The sequence below is a fragment of the Primulina eburnea genome, chromosome 13 (genome assembly GCF_022965805.1).
Source record: "Primulina eburnea isolate SZY01 chromosome 13, ASM2296580v1, whole genome shotgun sequence".
Taxonomy (NCBI): Eukaryota; Viridiplantae; Streptophyta; class Magnoliopsida; order Lamiales; family Gesneriaceae; genus Primulina; species Primulina eburnea.
In genome coordinates, this window is record NC_133113.1 from 34,711,767 (window position 1) to 34,729,540 (window position 17,774).

Sequence of the window (17,774 nt, forward strand, 5' to 3'; positions counted from 1 at the left end):
AAAAATAATATTTTTGTCATAAAATAATATTTATATAAATTTGACATATAAAACCGTCTCACATATATTTTTTGCTCATTTTATATTATCTTTAGATCATATTTACAAGTACATTAGGTTTCAAAACTAATATGATAGCGCCAAAAGCTATTTGGCTTGTTGCATTTATTTTATCGTTTAGGAAAGCAGAGAAGTTCAAATCCTTCATCTTATGTATGGAAAAAAACATACAAAATACATCTCAAGTACGTCATATATTGTAAAATGTGAAGTTTTTTGTGAGATTTAATTCCATCTCAGTGTTGATTCACTATATTCCCATTTTGTGGACAAACAATCTTTATTAAAGTTTTGAAATGAACTAATATTTGGAAAGTGTCATGAACGGGGCCAAATATTTTTAAAAGGTTAGGCAGCCGTATTATAATGTGTCATACCTTGGATTATGCACTTCCGTTTAAAATTTATGCAAAATTAAATTTTTTAGTCTTTAGTAGAGACATCACGACTTATTCTTTTCTTTTCTAAAAATAAAAGAAGAAGAAGAAGAAAGTAGAACTTCAAGCGCAATCATTTCTTTGAGCGGCGCTATTAGCTGTGAATTATAGTTTCTTAATCTTTCTAAGGTCGAATAATAATCGACCTACCCAAAAAGTTTGCTAATGCTTTAAGCATAAACAATTGGGAAAGCATCTCTTTGCCTACTCATATATATATATATATAAATATAAATATAATATATATACACACATTCAAATGGACACATTTGTAACCAACATCTCCTTCCAATAATAAACAAACCTAAAAAAAATTAAAATTGACGCATAAAAAGACTGGAAAAAGAAGTTCCTCACCTCTTTTCCAAGAGCAAAGTTTTAAAAATATGTGCTGTAGTACTCCACTCCATTTGGAATCTGCTGTTCTAGATGTGTAACCCATTTCCAGTTCGTACGTATAAATGAATGACAAAAATATATCCAACTTTTTTAAATTTGGTATAAGAGCATAGATATGCCATTCATCTGCATGCCTAAACTGGGAAAAAATCGACAATCGAACAGAAGACCTGAGATGGTGCTACTTCCGTGCAAACTGACTTCTACTTATCACTACACAACAAAAACACGCACTCATCATCCCCCCCTTCCCTCTAAAGGTCGAAATGGACACAGTCCCACAAATATTTGGGCCTACTCAGACAAGACAACTAGGAAACGAAGAACCAAAAGCTAAGAAAAATGAAACTTCTTTTCTGCCAAGATTGATAACAAACAAGAACATCAAGTCTCCCCTTCATAAGAAATGGTTTTCAAAAGAATTCCTCGGCAGTTTCGGATGATCCCTATAGTTGTATTCGCGTATTTCGCAAATTCACAGCTGCAAAAATGAATGATATTTGGCAAATGGAGTACATGGATAGGCAATATCATTAGATAATCTTGATAATGTAGGTTTGAAAGAAGTACCATATTCCTGTTTGGATCCAAATTCTAGGCCTCAACTGCTTCAAATTAATACCTTTTCCATCAAGTTTCTTGCACGGAACTCCACATTGCGTAAATCACGAAGATGTTGCAAGATTTCTTGAAGGAGATCCAGTCCTTTGTCCCCTTTCTTTAGAGAGCTAACACAATGCTTTAAGAACTCTCTATCAGCCTCAAAAGCTTGTAGCCTTTGATACAGATGATCCACCTCCTCTTCGATGGCTACTTTGTCGTTGTCAGTTCCAAACTTAGATTCATAAGTGTTGTGCATCATCCCATCTGAGTCGATCATGTTTGTGTCCCCATTCGGTACCTCACTGTCATTTTCGTCGACGGTGGCATCGAAAAGAGGAAGAAGCGATTTTCCTGTTTGAAAGCAGATTCTTCTCTGCTGGTGATTCTTGCCATTCAGCAAGCATCCGTTAGAATGCAAATCAGTATTTCCATTGTCTACTTCCAAATCTTCTGTCTCATCTATTGCCACAAGCTTTTCTTCTAGCATCTTAAGCTGCTCGAGGATAGAGAATCTCTCTTCCTCAAAATCTGCTAAACATTCTTCTAAATTAGTAACTGCATCCACAGGAGTGGTGAATTGTTGAGGGCTGAAAAGACCTTCCTCTTTGATTTCTTGATTTAAATCGATCGACAATCCATCAGGACCATCACTGTCCTCACTATTGCTGCAAGCACCTGAAGAAAATACACTCCTAACACTTCCATCCCTACTACTTCTCGATATCCTCATTTTTTCCTTTGCTTCATACTCCAAAACCTTCTTTTTACACATTTCTAACTCTTTCTCGAGTTCCAATTTCTCCTTCTCTCTTTTCACCATAAGCTGACTCAAAAGCTCCAAGGCTTCTTGGTCATATTCTGTTTGTTCATCCATCATTCTCTGATACTGCAAAGCTTCCATTTGCATTGCCGCCTTCTCTTCTTGGAGTCGGTTTATCATAGCCATCGTCTGATTCGCCGCCACTGCTGAGGCGCTTCTCTCTTCTTCTAACTCGGCATACAAAGCCTGCAAATTCTTCCTCTCGGCTCTCAGCGCTGATTTCAAACGCTCAACTGTAACAATTCCTTCGCCATTTTCCAGCTCACTTGTCACACTTCCATCAATTGATTCCTCGGCCCCAGACTCCTTTTTCTCGAGTAATAGTAATTTCTTGTGCAAGTGATTTAGACTGTCAACCGAGGTTGGAGTATCGGGAACTTTATGTTCTTCAATCTCATATAACTCCAAGTAAAATGATTGTTGATTGTTTGTTATATGATCTGTTTCTTGAACTGATAATGTCTTCAATTCCACCATCTGTTCCTCTATTTGAATCGGGCCAAATAGAAAGTAAATTTAGAATCTTGACTAAAAGGGGTGAAAAAAACTATAATCTTTTTTGAAACTTTTCAAAGTGGTAAAATGATAAGCCAAATACCATGATGTTCTGCTTCATACGAATGAATAGATACTTGATTTTGCATTTCATCTGTTATATCTAAATCAGGAATTTCTGTCCCAATTGAGATGTCTGCTTCATTTTCATTTGTCACCATTTCAGAAAAATATTCAGAAGCTACATTGTTCAGACAAATGGTATGAATTCAATATATAATCAGTAACTTCGATATTTGATGAAATTATTTCAAATAACAAACGTATGTACCATTGGTGACATGAGAATGCTTCTCCCCTTCTGCCCCTTCCAGTTCTTGGTCAAACTCACCTGCTAATTCAGATGGAATTTGCTTTACGTCAAAATCTGTAAATTCTTCAAAGTTTTTGGCATGAAAAACCTCCGAAACTTTAGTCTCTTCGATCTCCACTGACTCGGGCCCTTGAAATTCAGGTTCCTCGTTGATATCAACATCAGGACCTGAATCCACCTCCACTATTCTTCTCACGGTCTTCATAACAAATTCATCCTCTTCTTGGACCTGAAGCCCGCAATCAAAACCACATTCTTGAACCTTAGTTGTACCATGATGTTCAATCATGAAATTGTCATTGCTCTGATGTTCTTCTATTGAATCGATCAACTCAATGGGGACAAGCCTTTGTCCGCTATGGTCAAGAAAGAACTCCAAATGTGGAGAAGAAATTTCAATAGGAGCTTCTTCTTCAACACACACTTGAACAGATTTATCTTTCATTATCAAAGTTGAGTTTTCCTCCATAAAAATCGCCTCATCCTCCTGCATCTCCATAAAAATATCCTTGTTTTCACATATTTCTACTTTTAGTGTTTTCATCTGTTCACTTTCTGCTACTTCCAAGCTTCTATCGAGTTCAGAATTAAACTCATACTCATAAGAATCTTCCAAAACCTTTTCACCATCCCACAAATTAGCAGCAAAGTGTGATATTTTCTTATCGAGATCACAATTTTCTTGAATATGATTATCATCTAAAGCGAAATCCTTTTTGCGGGCACATTCCAAAACATCCCAAGATGGTGTTTTTAGGAATACATAAGAGGAATATATATCATTATTGGCATTACCATTATCCAAACCTACCCCACAACAAGAACAATTCACACTTACCTCACCATTTTCACATACCTTTTCTCCATTCGTCTGACTCATTCCAAAATCTCTAACCCTCGAAAAATAATTAAATTTCTTCGAGAAACCATTTAATTCCGGCAGTGAGGACAAGCAATCCTCACACATTTCTTGCGATTCTACCAACTTCTGATGATTTAAACAGTAACCCAGTTTAGAAATCTCCTTGGAATGAGCTTCACAAAGAAGATCCTCGCCCCTTTTTGCCGGGTCAAAGATATGATCAAGCCTTGTACACCAAAGGCACGGGGGTTTTAGTCCGAAATACTCAGCAAATTTGATGATCAGATAAGAAAACAGAGAATTTAACAAGAGAAGGGCTATCAAAATCCATTCAAGAACAGCATAGATGAGAATCAAGGAAATCTTGTTGGTATTTCTGTTCAACATGGTTGCAAATTTGTTTGGAGCCATGTCCCGGTACTTGAAGTAACTTTTCCCGCAAAGATTGAAGATATAAACTAATCGATGAAAGAAACAGAACTCGATTGTTTAGAGAGGAGAAGATTCAGAAGAAGTAGATGGGAAGGTTGTGTGAACAAGGCAGGCAACAAAGGAAGACTTGGTAGCAAAAGAGGGATGTTTATAAAGCAATTTCAGAGACTGTCATTCTTATATTTTTTTATTATTTATTTGGCAATTTTGCTGTATTTGCACTGCTATAATTTTCTTTTTCAGACCAATTTACTTTTTATAATTTAACCAAATTGAATCGCACTATTTGTTTGCTTCCGCATTTTTCTCCCAAAAAGTTTTACAGTGTGTGGAATTATTTATTTCGAAATTAATCTATCCGTAAAAGCACTTATTTTGTGGTATTACGAATAATTTGGTGCCTAACATATCAACTTTGGATCCTAAAAACACTTTTAAATAAAAATAAAAAATGCTAGTCCATGGGCATCAAGTGGATGGGCCCCACTGACCAAGAAATTATATTGTAGGCCCAAATCAAAGCAAGTGTGGGGGCCCAATGATAGATGCCTTATGTTGGAGCTCATCATGCTATACCTCTATTTATCTTTTCCTTGTCATCAACAATTAAACGTGTAGGCATAATTTTAAAATCCATTTGTACATATCTTTCAAATCTTAAAACATTATAATTAAAATATATGCAAGACCCAAAGTTACCCATGTAATAAAAATCAATACATGTTTTACTCCATGACGTTTTACTCTGCTTGATATCCATAGTACATGTTAATTTTACTGTGTATTTTATGTTCTGCCATTTTCAATAATAAAGATTGTTGTTAAAATTATCTTTGCTTAATGTTTTTTATACAATGAGTGTGAGATCCGAATTTCTTACTACTCACAGAAGTTAGATTTGAACCCAAGTTTTATTAACGTTGTACAAAAGTTAACAATGAAGTATGCATGGCTCAGTCTTTGGCATATCGATTTCAGCCCTTCGCAAAAACTCAAAATCATTCACTTCAAAAAGTAAATGAATGTAGGAGCATGACATATTCTTGCCTTCATGTGACATTGAACCAGAAAAAAAATAACAAATATAATTCCTCCGTCCAGATTTGGTAGGATCATGAGGCAGCATTAAAAGTAAATGTAACCATTTTTCAGTAGTACTTATCTTTCTTTTGGATTTTCAACTCCTAACATCGCCGAGTTTTATTAGTTTCAAGAAAAATCATATAGAGATTATGGCAATCTTCTATTTGAGTTTGGTGTGTACTACATATGATGTCTTGTAAAGGTAGCACATCCAAATTACATACATACATAATTTTTCGTTACGTTACTGCTTAGTTTTTTCGTTCATCTGTAAAAGTTTATTATTTATTGAGAAAACACGACAATAATTGTAAGGACCGTGTATCGTATTATCGTAAATCCTATGTGATTATCGATAATTAATGAATTTGATATGTGATTATGTATATGATGTGCATTTTGACCATGAGTATTGGATATGAATTGACGTTGTAAGAGCTCGATTGGAAAGGCCGGACGCCAAATTAGTATAAATTTTATATTTTGTACAGAATGTGCGGCGCCCGGGCGGTAGAAAATGACCGCCCGAGCGCCAGGGTTGAGTTGGAGAGTATTCGGGCAGAATACTTCGCGCCCGAGCGGTAGTTTGTTACCGCCCGAGCGCGATGTAAATCATGTTCTCGGACAGAACATGCCGCGCCCGAGCGATAATTTCCTACCGCCCGAGCGCGGTGCAATTGTACTCGGGGGCAGAGTGTCTCGCGCTCGGGCGCGAGAATTCTACCGCCTGAGCGCGAGAGGCGGTGAGATAAGCTTAAATTCTTCTGTTTCGTTTCTTTCTTCATTTCTCACCATAGCTTCGAGAAAGCACGAGAGATTTCGAAATTCTTTCTTCCGATTTGACTTCGAGACGTTGTCTAAACGCGAGACAAATTATATATTTGTGATCGTCGCGTCGAGGGCTTCAGACTGAGGTAATTTTCTTCTGGTTTCAGCAGCTTTAAATATCAAGGTGCTGGAATAACATGTATTTGAAGTTGAATTTCTGATATGTAGTAGAATATCCGACAATAAACTCGTAATCGAAGTCGGAATTGAATTATGATATGATTATGATTTGATATGAATTTTTGAAGTTTCAAATGATATTTGAAACTCATATGAATGATTTTGGAGTATGTTATTGATTGAAATGAGTATGTAATTGATGTAGATAAAGTGTATCTTCCAGCTACATCAATTGGAACGAATAATTAAGGTATGTTGCGACCGGGTAACATACGACAGGTATCTGTATTATATGATATATGATTGGATTGATTTGATTGGATTGGATTGGAATATGTGTCTATGTGCCTATTTGATACTTTGATGTGGCATACATGACATTGAGATTGGAGTGTCGATGTATAAAATAAATGTTTTGTTAACACACATCATTTTATGCATACATCGATACATGACATGCACGTTGAGCTATGATCCTTGGATACCCTGATATGATTTGATTGGATTCCGGGGTTTGTGAACACAATCGCTATGCCGGTATTATATGACCCGTAAAGCATAGACAATTGTGGCCCCATATGATTGGATATGAGATGTGGGATTGATGGCGCTTCGTCGACGCTATCATATGTGTATTCCCATATCGGCCGGTGTGCCAGCTCGAGCATTGATTTGATTTGATAGCGATTCGATTGATTCTGACATGTGCTCAGTGGATGGGCATTTGACCTGATACCTCCACGACATACATGCATTGCATACCATATATCATTGTTTAGATATCTGTGGTATATATGATTGGTTGTTCCATACGGAGCTTTGCTCACCCCCAAGGGGGGCTGTTGTTGTCTTTGTGTGTGGACAATGGCAGGTACTCCAGGACATCAGGAGACCGGAGAGGGTACTTCTGGAGGGAGCCACTGTTGAGTTGAGGTTTTTATATGTTGTTCTCAGTATTTATGTATATGTATCTATATACCGGGGCATGTCCCGAGAATATGAGTTGTTTGTATGTGATTGATTTTGATTATGTGTGGGCGTGTTTTATGATTTGAATTTAGATACTATTTTTAGTATTTAAATATCAGAAGAGATAATTTGGGCTCATTGTAAAGAAATTTTAAACCCGTTTTCCGCTGTGATTAATTAAACCCTAATCAGATTGTATTGTAATAACGATTAGGAGTTAAGGGCCCCACAATAATCGGATGGATAATGATTTGATACTTCAATTGTTTCATCCAAACTCGATTATGAAAATATGCTTATTGAAATACTCGAAACCTGACAAACAAAATGTTCTTGCACTAACAACCAAACTTTAACCTGTGACCACCTTTTTCAAAGTGACAGCTATTCTTTTGACTTGTAAAGACAGAGATTTATGGTGCATTTCCATGTTCTTCCTCCTTTTCAACCTAGGAGCCATACTTGGTTGCCATCACAAAGGGTAATCTTCAAACTTTGTCGTCATTATATTAGAATTCTTGCTACTTCAACTCTTAATTATCAGTCGATAACTTTAAACATGTGGCACTATTTGTCTAGAGCTCCAACATTTTTCTTCCCACCACTTCACATTCCAAACGACTCCAAATATATAGCTTAGATATATAAAGTTTAAGAAATGGTGTTTTTAATTATTTACAATAAACCTATCTATTAGTTAGTGTTATCTTCTTCTTTTTTTTCTTTTTCAAAGCAATAATACATGCTAAAATAGTATCTTGTCGAAACCCACATGCATGTATAAATATTTAATTCTTCTAACATTCCGTATAGCATTGATTTTTTTCTTTTATTAATCTTATTCAACTCTTTTATTTCTTTTGTTTATTTCGATATATTGAACCGGCCATTACACAAATCTTCAAGTATTGATACTAGTAGACCGAGAGAGGCCTTTCCTCGCAGGTGTGCATCCCGGGCGTTTGAATTAAAATCCCTTCATATTATAGTGGACCAAGAAATATAATTTCCCAAATATTTCCTTACCATTTTTAATTCAGATCCTAACAATCATTTTCAAGATTTTAATCATGTGGAATGAAACATATATGAAATGAAAGGACATGAAACGAGCAGCGGTCGAATTTTAAAAAACAGGAACAAAATTATTTTAAAACACATACATAAGCATACTTACCTCGATCTCATATTCATATAATGAAAATATATTGTGAATCATCCTCTATCGTCAACTTCATGACATTATAACTTAAGAATCACTAACAATAAAAAAAATCTTTAAATATCCATAAGTACACAATATCCAATGTCTCCACATGTAAGACAATTATTTTCAATGGCCTTCAATCATTTTGCCGGGATTCTAAATTTAATAAAAAGAATGAGCAGATACTAGTATGGAAGGAGAAAAGTTGGCGGTGACAATTTGACAAAGTGAAATGAATTGGAATAGTACTGCGTAAATTCGGTAGTGATAAAATATAGTGTTTACGAGTTGTTTCTCTACTCTCTTTTTAGAAAATAATGAAAGTGTATATAAATATTTATATACTACATAAAATGAACATGAAAGGTTGACAATTCAATTAGGAGAAATTATTAACACATTGAAAGGAATTTATGAAAAAATGAGTGAAAACCTTTAAATAACAATGATTTCATGTTAAATAGAAACAAATCAATTTGTAAACATGGGAATGGATAAAAATGTGCTTAGAACGTGTGTTTTTGGGAGAGTCTGGGAATTTGGTAGGTCATTGTAATTTATAGCTAGTAGTAATTAAGCTTTAAAGATTGATTTGAAGAATAATCAATAATTTTAACACGTGATAAATCGATCATCTATGTTGATAATTTGACAACAAAATAAACATAGATTTGAAAAACAAAACCAATATATATTTTCACAAGAGATTATATATTTTTTCTTGTAATTTAGAAGGAGGTGAATTAATATATAAATTTAAAGTTTTTATTTTCTTTAGAACCAGAATAATATCTTAATATTTATTTGATATGAGAAATTAGTATCATGATTGAAATAAATTTATAAAACCGATTACAATTTTTAGTATTAATTAATAGTTCCACGTTAATATTGAAATTAAGATAAAAAATTAATTTGAAAATTAAAATAGTAGAGTAACTCAAAAATAGTATACAATTTATTATAAAAATAAATCCTTATTATATGTACAACGAGTGAAAAGTAATCTAGTCCAAAAATGTTTCACTAGTACATAAAAGAAATTTATAAATATATTTTTATTTATTATATATCAAATTTGGTCACATATATCACAATTCCACTTTTTTTTTTTAAAAAAAAAAGTGGAATGAGAACTTCTTCCAATAAATTTTGTATCTTTGTCTTGCTGGTTGATGAACGTCGTTGGTAATAGTTGAAGTTTCAAAATCAACGTCACTTTAAGATTCATTGATGAATCCTTTGAATACAGACACGAAATGTCGTCACGTTTAATTTTAACTAATAAAGTTTGAACATTGTTTTAAGGAATAATTGGATCCAATCGAGTTCTTGGAGATTGTACGGAGTTCTTCCGTACCAAAAGGATGATGAATTTGAGCTTGATAATTGGGCTTTGACCCAATTATTAATAATTACAACAAATAACCGTCAAATAATTAAATGGGCCTGTATAGAAACGGGCTTTCTATTACTCCCATCGGTCCAATATCATTTTAATATTAAAATCAGTTGCAGAACACTTGTGGAGGTTGCATTCAATCACCGGTGATATAAAATTCGATATACATATTATTTAATTAATTAATTAATTTTGGTTGGTATGTTTTGTGGCATATACAAACTTCAACTCCATCTGTCATTGCGCCAAAAATATAAATGATACCTCCCCATGTTGATAATTACATATTAAAAAAATAATTTAATCAATAATGTTTTTATTTCCATGATTTAATGGGACCGAAATAGATATCATTTTAGAGTACGTCTCTTGTGAGACGGGTAAATCCTACTGATATTCACAATAAAATGTAGAGTAGGTCTCATGTGAGACCGTCTCACGGATCTCAATCTGTGAGACGGGTCAACCTTACTCATATTCACCATAAAAAGTAGTACGCTTAGCATAAAAAGCAATACTAAGTCATGGATCACCCATATAAAGATCCGTCTCACAAAATTTGACCCGTGAGACCGTCTCACACAAGTTTTTGCTTAAAATGTAATACTTTTAGTATAAAAAGCAATATTTTTCATGAATGACTCAAATAAGAGATCTGTCTCTCAAAATAAGACCCGTGAGATCGTCTCACATAAATTTTTGTCATCATTCTAACTTCGAGGGAACCAGGGAAAAAATATTTTTTTTAATATGACATATTTATTTTCCTCATAAATTTTCAATGGCGACAATAGAATCGAACCAAAAGAAGAAAAATATCTCCGGATTTTCTGCCGAAACATGCGGTCGAAACAATGATTTATTTTTAAAATAAAACGGAAATAGAGGCGGATGTTTGAAGGACAAGAATATATTTTTATCAATAAGAAAATAATTATTTAGTAAATTACTGAAAATAGGAAAAATGGGGTGGCCCAAATATTTTCATTTTTAATAAAGAAAACGGGCCTGGTGTGGAGATGTAGTATCTAGAGAAAGTCGGAAGAAATGGCTCAAACCCTAACCCTAATTGCATCTCTCGCCCCATAAAAGGAATCGTCACCGTTTCATAGTTATCCGCTCCATCGTGATCTGAATTCTCTCCTCCTGCCGTTTCTCCTCCATCTCTCTCTGATCCCTGTTCCTTTCGTTTCCTTCTTTTGCATCCCAAAGTTTATTTTAATTGTGAATGGTGGAAATCTCGGCTGCGACATTGATGATCATCCCCTCTTATTCAAGAAGGGGGATCTCGGTTTCTGTTGCTACTGCTTTCTGCTTTGGTTCTTGCATGGAAGGCTGGTACTATCGCTGCCTCGGCCTCGACCCATGAATTAGAAACCGATTATTTGATATATTTTCCCAAACTGAGATCCATTTTTCACGATTCGATTACTTCTTCCTTTCGCTTGTAGATTTCGTGTTAAAAAGTATTTTTTAAGAAGAAAACCAAAAAGATTTTTTTAAAGTAGTATTTGATGTTGAATTATAAGCAGAAGAAGAATCAGCCCGTCAAGGGCAAACGGTTCTTGATTAGCGTTACTGTGCTTGGAAGCGCTGGCCCCATTCGCTTTGTTGTTAATGAGGAGGATCTTGTCGCTGCCGTCATTGAAACTGCTCTCAAATCCTATGCGCGTGAGGGCAGGATCCCTGTCCTTGGCTCCAATCTCAATCATTTTATGCTGTATTGCCCAATTTCTGGCACTGAAGGTACTAACTTTGTGTTTGATTTTCGATTACTTTGATCGATTATTCTGTTTGTCGATAGTGTATTCTGTTTTGTTGATCAATGGCTGCTTTTACACCAATGTCCCTGCGAAGGTATGTTTGTCTTTTAGATTCGTTGTTGATTGATATGATATATCGAGTAAGTTGTTTTTTATGAGCCCCTAATGGATTTTGCGGAGGATGAATATTTATTTAGATTAACCTTTTTCTATAGCTCTGAGTCCGTGGGATAACATCGGGGCAGTTGGTGTCCGCAACTTTATGCTGTGCAAGAAGCCATTAACTGAGAATGCCATTGATGGCGAGAAGTCACCGACCGTGTCTCGTAAGGCAGCTGGAAGTTGGAAGACCTGGTTCCATAAATCTCTATCCCTCAAGATATCTTCTCATTGAGTTAAATTGGGGAGTCTAATAATTGGGAACTTTTAGTTCGTTTATGAGTCCCCTGTTGATTCCTTTTTTTTATGATGTTTTACTTAAAGCTTGTTTTCGGTTTAGTCACACGTACTTCGAAGCACACGTGGTGAACTAATATCAAAACCTTCATGGTTCTGTTCTTGCACCTGAATAAATTAGACTTGGCTGCTATTTGGTTGGTGCTTATCTAATTGCTTCTTGATGTCAACTCGCTCTTTTTTCCCCTGATTATTATCATTAGTGATATGTTTGCTCTTGTGATCTCAAACTTCAGTAACTTGGAACACGGATTTATAAAGATGGACTTTAATTCATTAAACTGAAACTTAGGACAAAGTGAATTCAACACGATGAAATCAATTCAAAGTCCATATATGATTCAAAGTTGAAAATGATTAGAAGAAGACTGAATTATTGTGTGGAATTCCATCAGATTGCCCATCGTTATGAGTTATTGGTCCGTCATTTTCCCTCAGATGTTATTGGTAATATTTTCGAGCCCAAGTTTTCAATTCCTTCGTCAGTCTTTCCTTAGCGATCAAGCTTAATAGCTTATACAGCTCATGCGAAGTAAACCAAGTTCTTGGAGTTGCTTTGATGATATTGATTACTTCACAATTCTAGACTCAAAATCTCAAGTAACCAGATTTTCCTCCATGTTGACAAAATATGTTGCCAGCTTGGTTTCTTTTAGGCTTGATTGGTTTTTTTCCTGGCAAAAACTAGCATCCAGTATCCGTATAACCGAACGCCCCTTGAACCAATTACTGGTGTGATCATTAGTATTTTACCCAGAACAACTACGTTTGGAGATTGGAGTGATCGTTTGTATTTTACCCCTTACTGAGAAGACCCATGTACTGGGCCTGGGCCCCAATCATAAGTTGTTCGAGAGCACTTCAAGAGTTTTTTCCGGACATTTCTTTATCTCCGATTTCATCTATTAATTATTTTTTAGCAACCTTTCTAACTTAGCATTTTTTTTTCATGTTGGGTCTTCGAATGCTCATAGATACCTATGAGGAGGTTGCCTCAAATATCCTTGTTTTTAGTGCTCGACTACTTTTCATGATCAGATAGTTGTCCACGCCCTGTCCTTGGACATTGTTGCGACCTTCAACTCATACTACTTCTAGATTTGTCACATCGTCCCACGTGCGTTGATCGATATACTAATGATTTTGAGGCATAGCGATCCATATCTGTGGGCCTTGAGTCATACAAGTTTCGAGATATGGTGTGTGGGCTCAGAGTCGGTACATGTCCCGAGATGTTCGAGCAGTGGTCATGATGTGAGGGCACAGACAGGTCTCAAATGCATTATCATAGCCTTCTTACACAACCCAGACTAGTTTGGGAGCCTAGACTTGTATAAGTATGTGCTGGTATAATCAGTTTCCCTAGTATTTATATTCTAATGGGCTCCCGATTTTCTTACTATGCCTGGTAGCTCCAGCCTCCCGATCTTTTACTCTGCCCAATTTCAGGATGACCTGGGCTCTTTTCGGAGCATCATCACTCTCTCCATATATAGTTGTGATTGAATTTTACTCGCGGTCTCTAATGGTCAAATTGAACTTGGGCGGGAGATCAATTATTTTTTGAATTTTACTCGGCTAAGCTGATGGAAATATGAGGTAAGCCCTAGCAGTTAAAAAAACAGAAATACAATATACTTCGCTTTGTATGCATGACCGACTTTTTGTCTTCTCGGGTGACCCGGCTCAATTCAAATGTTAATCTCGTTTATCCATTTACTTCGAGATTAACAGCCATGATCGATCTTCTCCCGCTTATAAATGCTAACCACATTAGCTCATTTCACACTTTTGCATTCTCGCGTTCTTGTTCTCCAGTTCATGTGATTCCGACGTCTATTGCTTCTCTCCGACGAACCTGTGTCCTCAATTCCGGTTTTCTCTTCTCATTTGTTCTCGTAAGTTTTCTTTTTCTTAACATGTCGAACTTTATCTCCTCAACTCCGGGTGCCAACCCTTGTGGCTCCTTGGACCTAGAGTCTGCCACGTTACACCTCGACTCTACTCTTTTTGTGTCTCGTGCTATCTTCTCCTCCATTACCTCTAAGAAACTAGTCATCGCTCTTCCTTCCAAGAAATCCCAAAAATTCAAAAATGCCCACAAGGATGCCAACATTCTAATGCGCGAGAGAAGGCTAAGGGCAAAATCCGTGCTCCCTCTATAAAAAAAGACCGAAGCCCCGAGTATCTCATGGTTTTCTACTATGTCCAGTACTCTTCGTCGGGGGCCGACGGAACCTTCGAGTTCTTGGATCTATTTCTACTCCCTCCTCATTCCTACATCAACCTGAAAGGTTACCATTTGATATATATTGGTTAACCAACAAAGGAACTTCAGTTTCCAAACATCACCTGAACTGCGTGACTATGTTTCGATTATCAACCTCTGTAATGAATAACTACCCATTTTTTGAAATTATCATGTTTGGTTTTAGCACGCTTTATTGGCCTTCTTGATCGCTTCAACACATTCAGCAAAAAAATTTCCACCCTTGTAGAGCGTATCGGAAACCACCTTGACCGAGGATTCAGTTTTCCAAATAATTGTTATTGGATTTCTTAAGCTTTTCGCCTGGTAACCTCTCTCGCAAATTTGATTTGTTTTTCATGAAAATTGGGAGAAAAATACAGGAATTCGAGTGAGGGACGGGATGGAACTTAATTGATTTTGAGAAAAGATTACTGTCAATGAAATCACGTACCCTGATCGATCTGGTAAAAAAGGCATCAATCTCAGTCTAACATAGACTTACCTACGTGTTCTTTTAGTGAAACAGTCTCACGAACCTTTATCTGTGAGACGGGTAAACCCTACAGTTATTCACAATAAAAAGTAATATTCTTAATATAAAAGTAATATTTTTTCATGGATGACCCAAATAAAAGATCTGTCTCATAAAATACGACCCATGAGATCGTTTCACACAAATTTTTGCCTTTAATTAGTGTGTTGCATCACTCCAACTTCTGTCTATCTCACATAACAACACACACCGTGTATGAAGATGATCACAAGTTTTGTTGGAAACTCCCGCACATAAAACACAGGATCGGAACATCCAAATTTCCTCTATAAGGAATCATTAAAATCACTGAATTCAATTATTTTCACACACAAAAGTGGGTAAATAATCTATTTGTTCTCCCATTTGATGTCGGTTTATTTATTTTAATAGTATCTTGTCGACGTTAGGGGTGAGTATTCGGTTAATTCGGTTACAAACCGAACCGAATTAACCGAAAACCGATTTAACCGAAATTTTTTTGACTAACCGAACCGAACCGAATTTTCACAAAAACCGAATTAACCGAACCGAATTAAAATCGGTTATTTCGGTCGGTAACCGAATTAACCGATTTTTTTTAAAAAAAATTAAAATTTTAAAAATTATATATATAATTAATAATTAATATTCTAAAAAAATTAAAATTTTAAAAATTATATATAAAATTAATAATTAATATTCTATTTTAATCATAAGAAAACACTTTATTCATAAAAAAATTAATAATAATATACATATTAAATATAAAAATATTATAAATTATATTTAAAACATAATAAAATAAAATTAAAATTATTTATTTAATAATTCGGTTAATTCGGTTAAACCGATATTTTTTTACAAAAATCGAAACCGAACCGAATTAACCGATATTTGAAAATTTCGAAACCGAATTAACCGATTTAACCGAACCGAATTTCCGAATTAATTCGGTTCGGTCGGTTAAATCGGTTTAACCGAATTTTTGCTCACCCCTAGTCGACGTACCCACGTGTGAGTGATATTTGTATTTTCCAAGTGGGCCTAACTTCTTTTTCCTGAAATGTGCAATTACTGTGTATTAAAGAACATTCTTGCACAGGTCCAGAGACCTGATGAAGAAAGCCCAATAATATATGTTACTCATTTAAATACGTAAACCAACCACTCAATATTCATTGAATGAGACATTCATTCATTAACATTTAATTAAAGGCGCGTTTGGGTAGTTGATTCTTTCATAAAAGTTTACCAGCCTGTGAGGATCAGTACTGCTCGTGTGGGACATTTTCTTTTTAATTCAATCGTAGCTTTCAGATTTCATGATTAATTTTTCAAATACTCCCCCAAAAAATTTTTTGAAAAAGAAGATAGCTAAAATATTTAATAAATTTATAAAATATAACAAAATTTTACGGCATTTGCTAAAATAAATCTTGTGTCCGTACATACTTCAACATGATATGGTTGTTTTTAAACAGACATTCATTTTGTAGAAACAATTCCCATTCCAATGAAGTTTCTTACTTATAGCTAGCTACCTTTTAAGTCTAATCTTGGGAACATGAGAATGCTAATTTACAAATGGTTCCCTCGAAAACAACCAAAGTCGTTCTTTTAACATTTGACCTTGTAATAATTAAATAACTTGCTCAGAGAGGAAATTCAATAATTTATAATTCCATGAAATTATATACATAATGTAAAATCATTAATTATATCCTAATCACTTGAAAATACAATTTATTAAGTGCAATTAATGGAAATGTCAGCACTGCACTACTTTTATTGACCAGAGGCATCTTCTCAATACTACTAAATATTTATAAAAATTAAACATAAGAAGCATTTAAGTCGATGAAACAGATGGGACTTCTAGGAATAATCAATCAATTTCTGGCCATTAACAATTTTTCAAAATTATTCCGGCGTAAAAAAAATCTTTATGCGACACATATATATATAATATTTTATTTTGAATGGAATTATTTTATTGCACGTAATGCTCGCATTTTAGTTAATAAAAATCGATTAACATGGATTTATATACGTTCCATTGTCAATGTAGTGAGATATATTGGCATGCATGGCTATCAATCTTCTATCTTCAAAACTAAAGGAACCAAATTGTTTTAGATTTCAGTTTAACGTTTTATAAATTTAGTTTTTGATGAATTACGACGTTAAAACTCGTCTTTTGCCATGAATAAATTAAATAAATTTAAAAAGTATGCTAATTCATCGCTAAATGTATTAGCTAGACTTGCAAGCACATTAATTGTATGTATATGAGTATGCTTTCAAAATAGAAAAGAAAACAAACACCAAAAAAGATCGAGTAGATGAACACCAGTAACTACAGCAATTAATTAATACAAAAACAGTAGAGTTTAACAGAAGCTACAGAAGAAGAAAAAAGAGAACACTGCAAAGGAAGCAAGAGCATTAAACACCATTCTCCACACCTTATTTTCTCCATTTTTTTTTCTTTGTACCCTCTTTCTACCAATTCAAAAACAGCACTGTAAAAGCTAAACTCAGCTTTGCTACCATTAATTCTAATTCACAATGGGTGAAAAAGAAAACAGAAGACTGATAACAGAAAGAACTTACAGCCTTTTTCAGGGTTTTGAATTCTTAAATTAAACAATTAGAATCAATCGTAGCAAAGCGTTTAGTTCTCTGCATGTACCTTAGTTA

The 17,774-nt window shown here is 34.8% G+C and overlaps 2 protein-coding genes across 3 annotated transcripts; one reads left to right on the forward strand and one right to left on the reverse strand.

Annotated features, from left to right (window-relative positions):
* Nucleotides 1-840: 840 nt before the first annotated feature.
* On the reverse strand, nt 841-4,626 carry LOC140808729 (myosin-binding protein 2-like). Of its 2 annotated transcripts, XM_073165932.1 has the most exons (4): nt 3,146-4,626; nt 2,918-3,055; nt 1,467-2,804; nt 841-1,377 (listed from the first exon to the last, which is right to left on the reverse strand). In XM_073165932.1, the coding sequence occupies exons 1-3, from the start codon at nt 4,458-4,460 to the stop codon at nt 1,507-1,509; spliced, it is 2,751 nt and encodes a 916-aa protein (XP_073022033.1). In that variant the 5' UTR covers nt 4,461-4,626; the 3' UTR covers nt 841-1,377; nt 1,467-1,506. The 2 variants fall into 2 exon arrangements, with proteins under 2 accessions (XP_073022033.1, XP_073022032.1); XM_073165931.1 differs by having other exon boundaries at nt 841-2,804.
* A 6,978-nt stretch (nt 4,627-11,604) lies between these two features.
* LOC140810528 (uncharacterized protein At4g22758-like) lies at nt 11,605-12,247 on the forward strand. Its single transcript, XM_073168364.1, has 2 exons — nt 11,605-11,836; nt 12,069-12,247. The coding sequence occupies exons 1-2, from the start codon at nt 11,605-11,607 to the stop codon at nt 12,245-12,247; spliced, it is 411 nt and encodes a 136-aa protein (XP_073024465.1).
* Nucleotides 12,248-17,774: the final 5,527 nt, after the last annotated feature.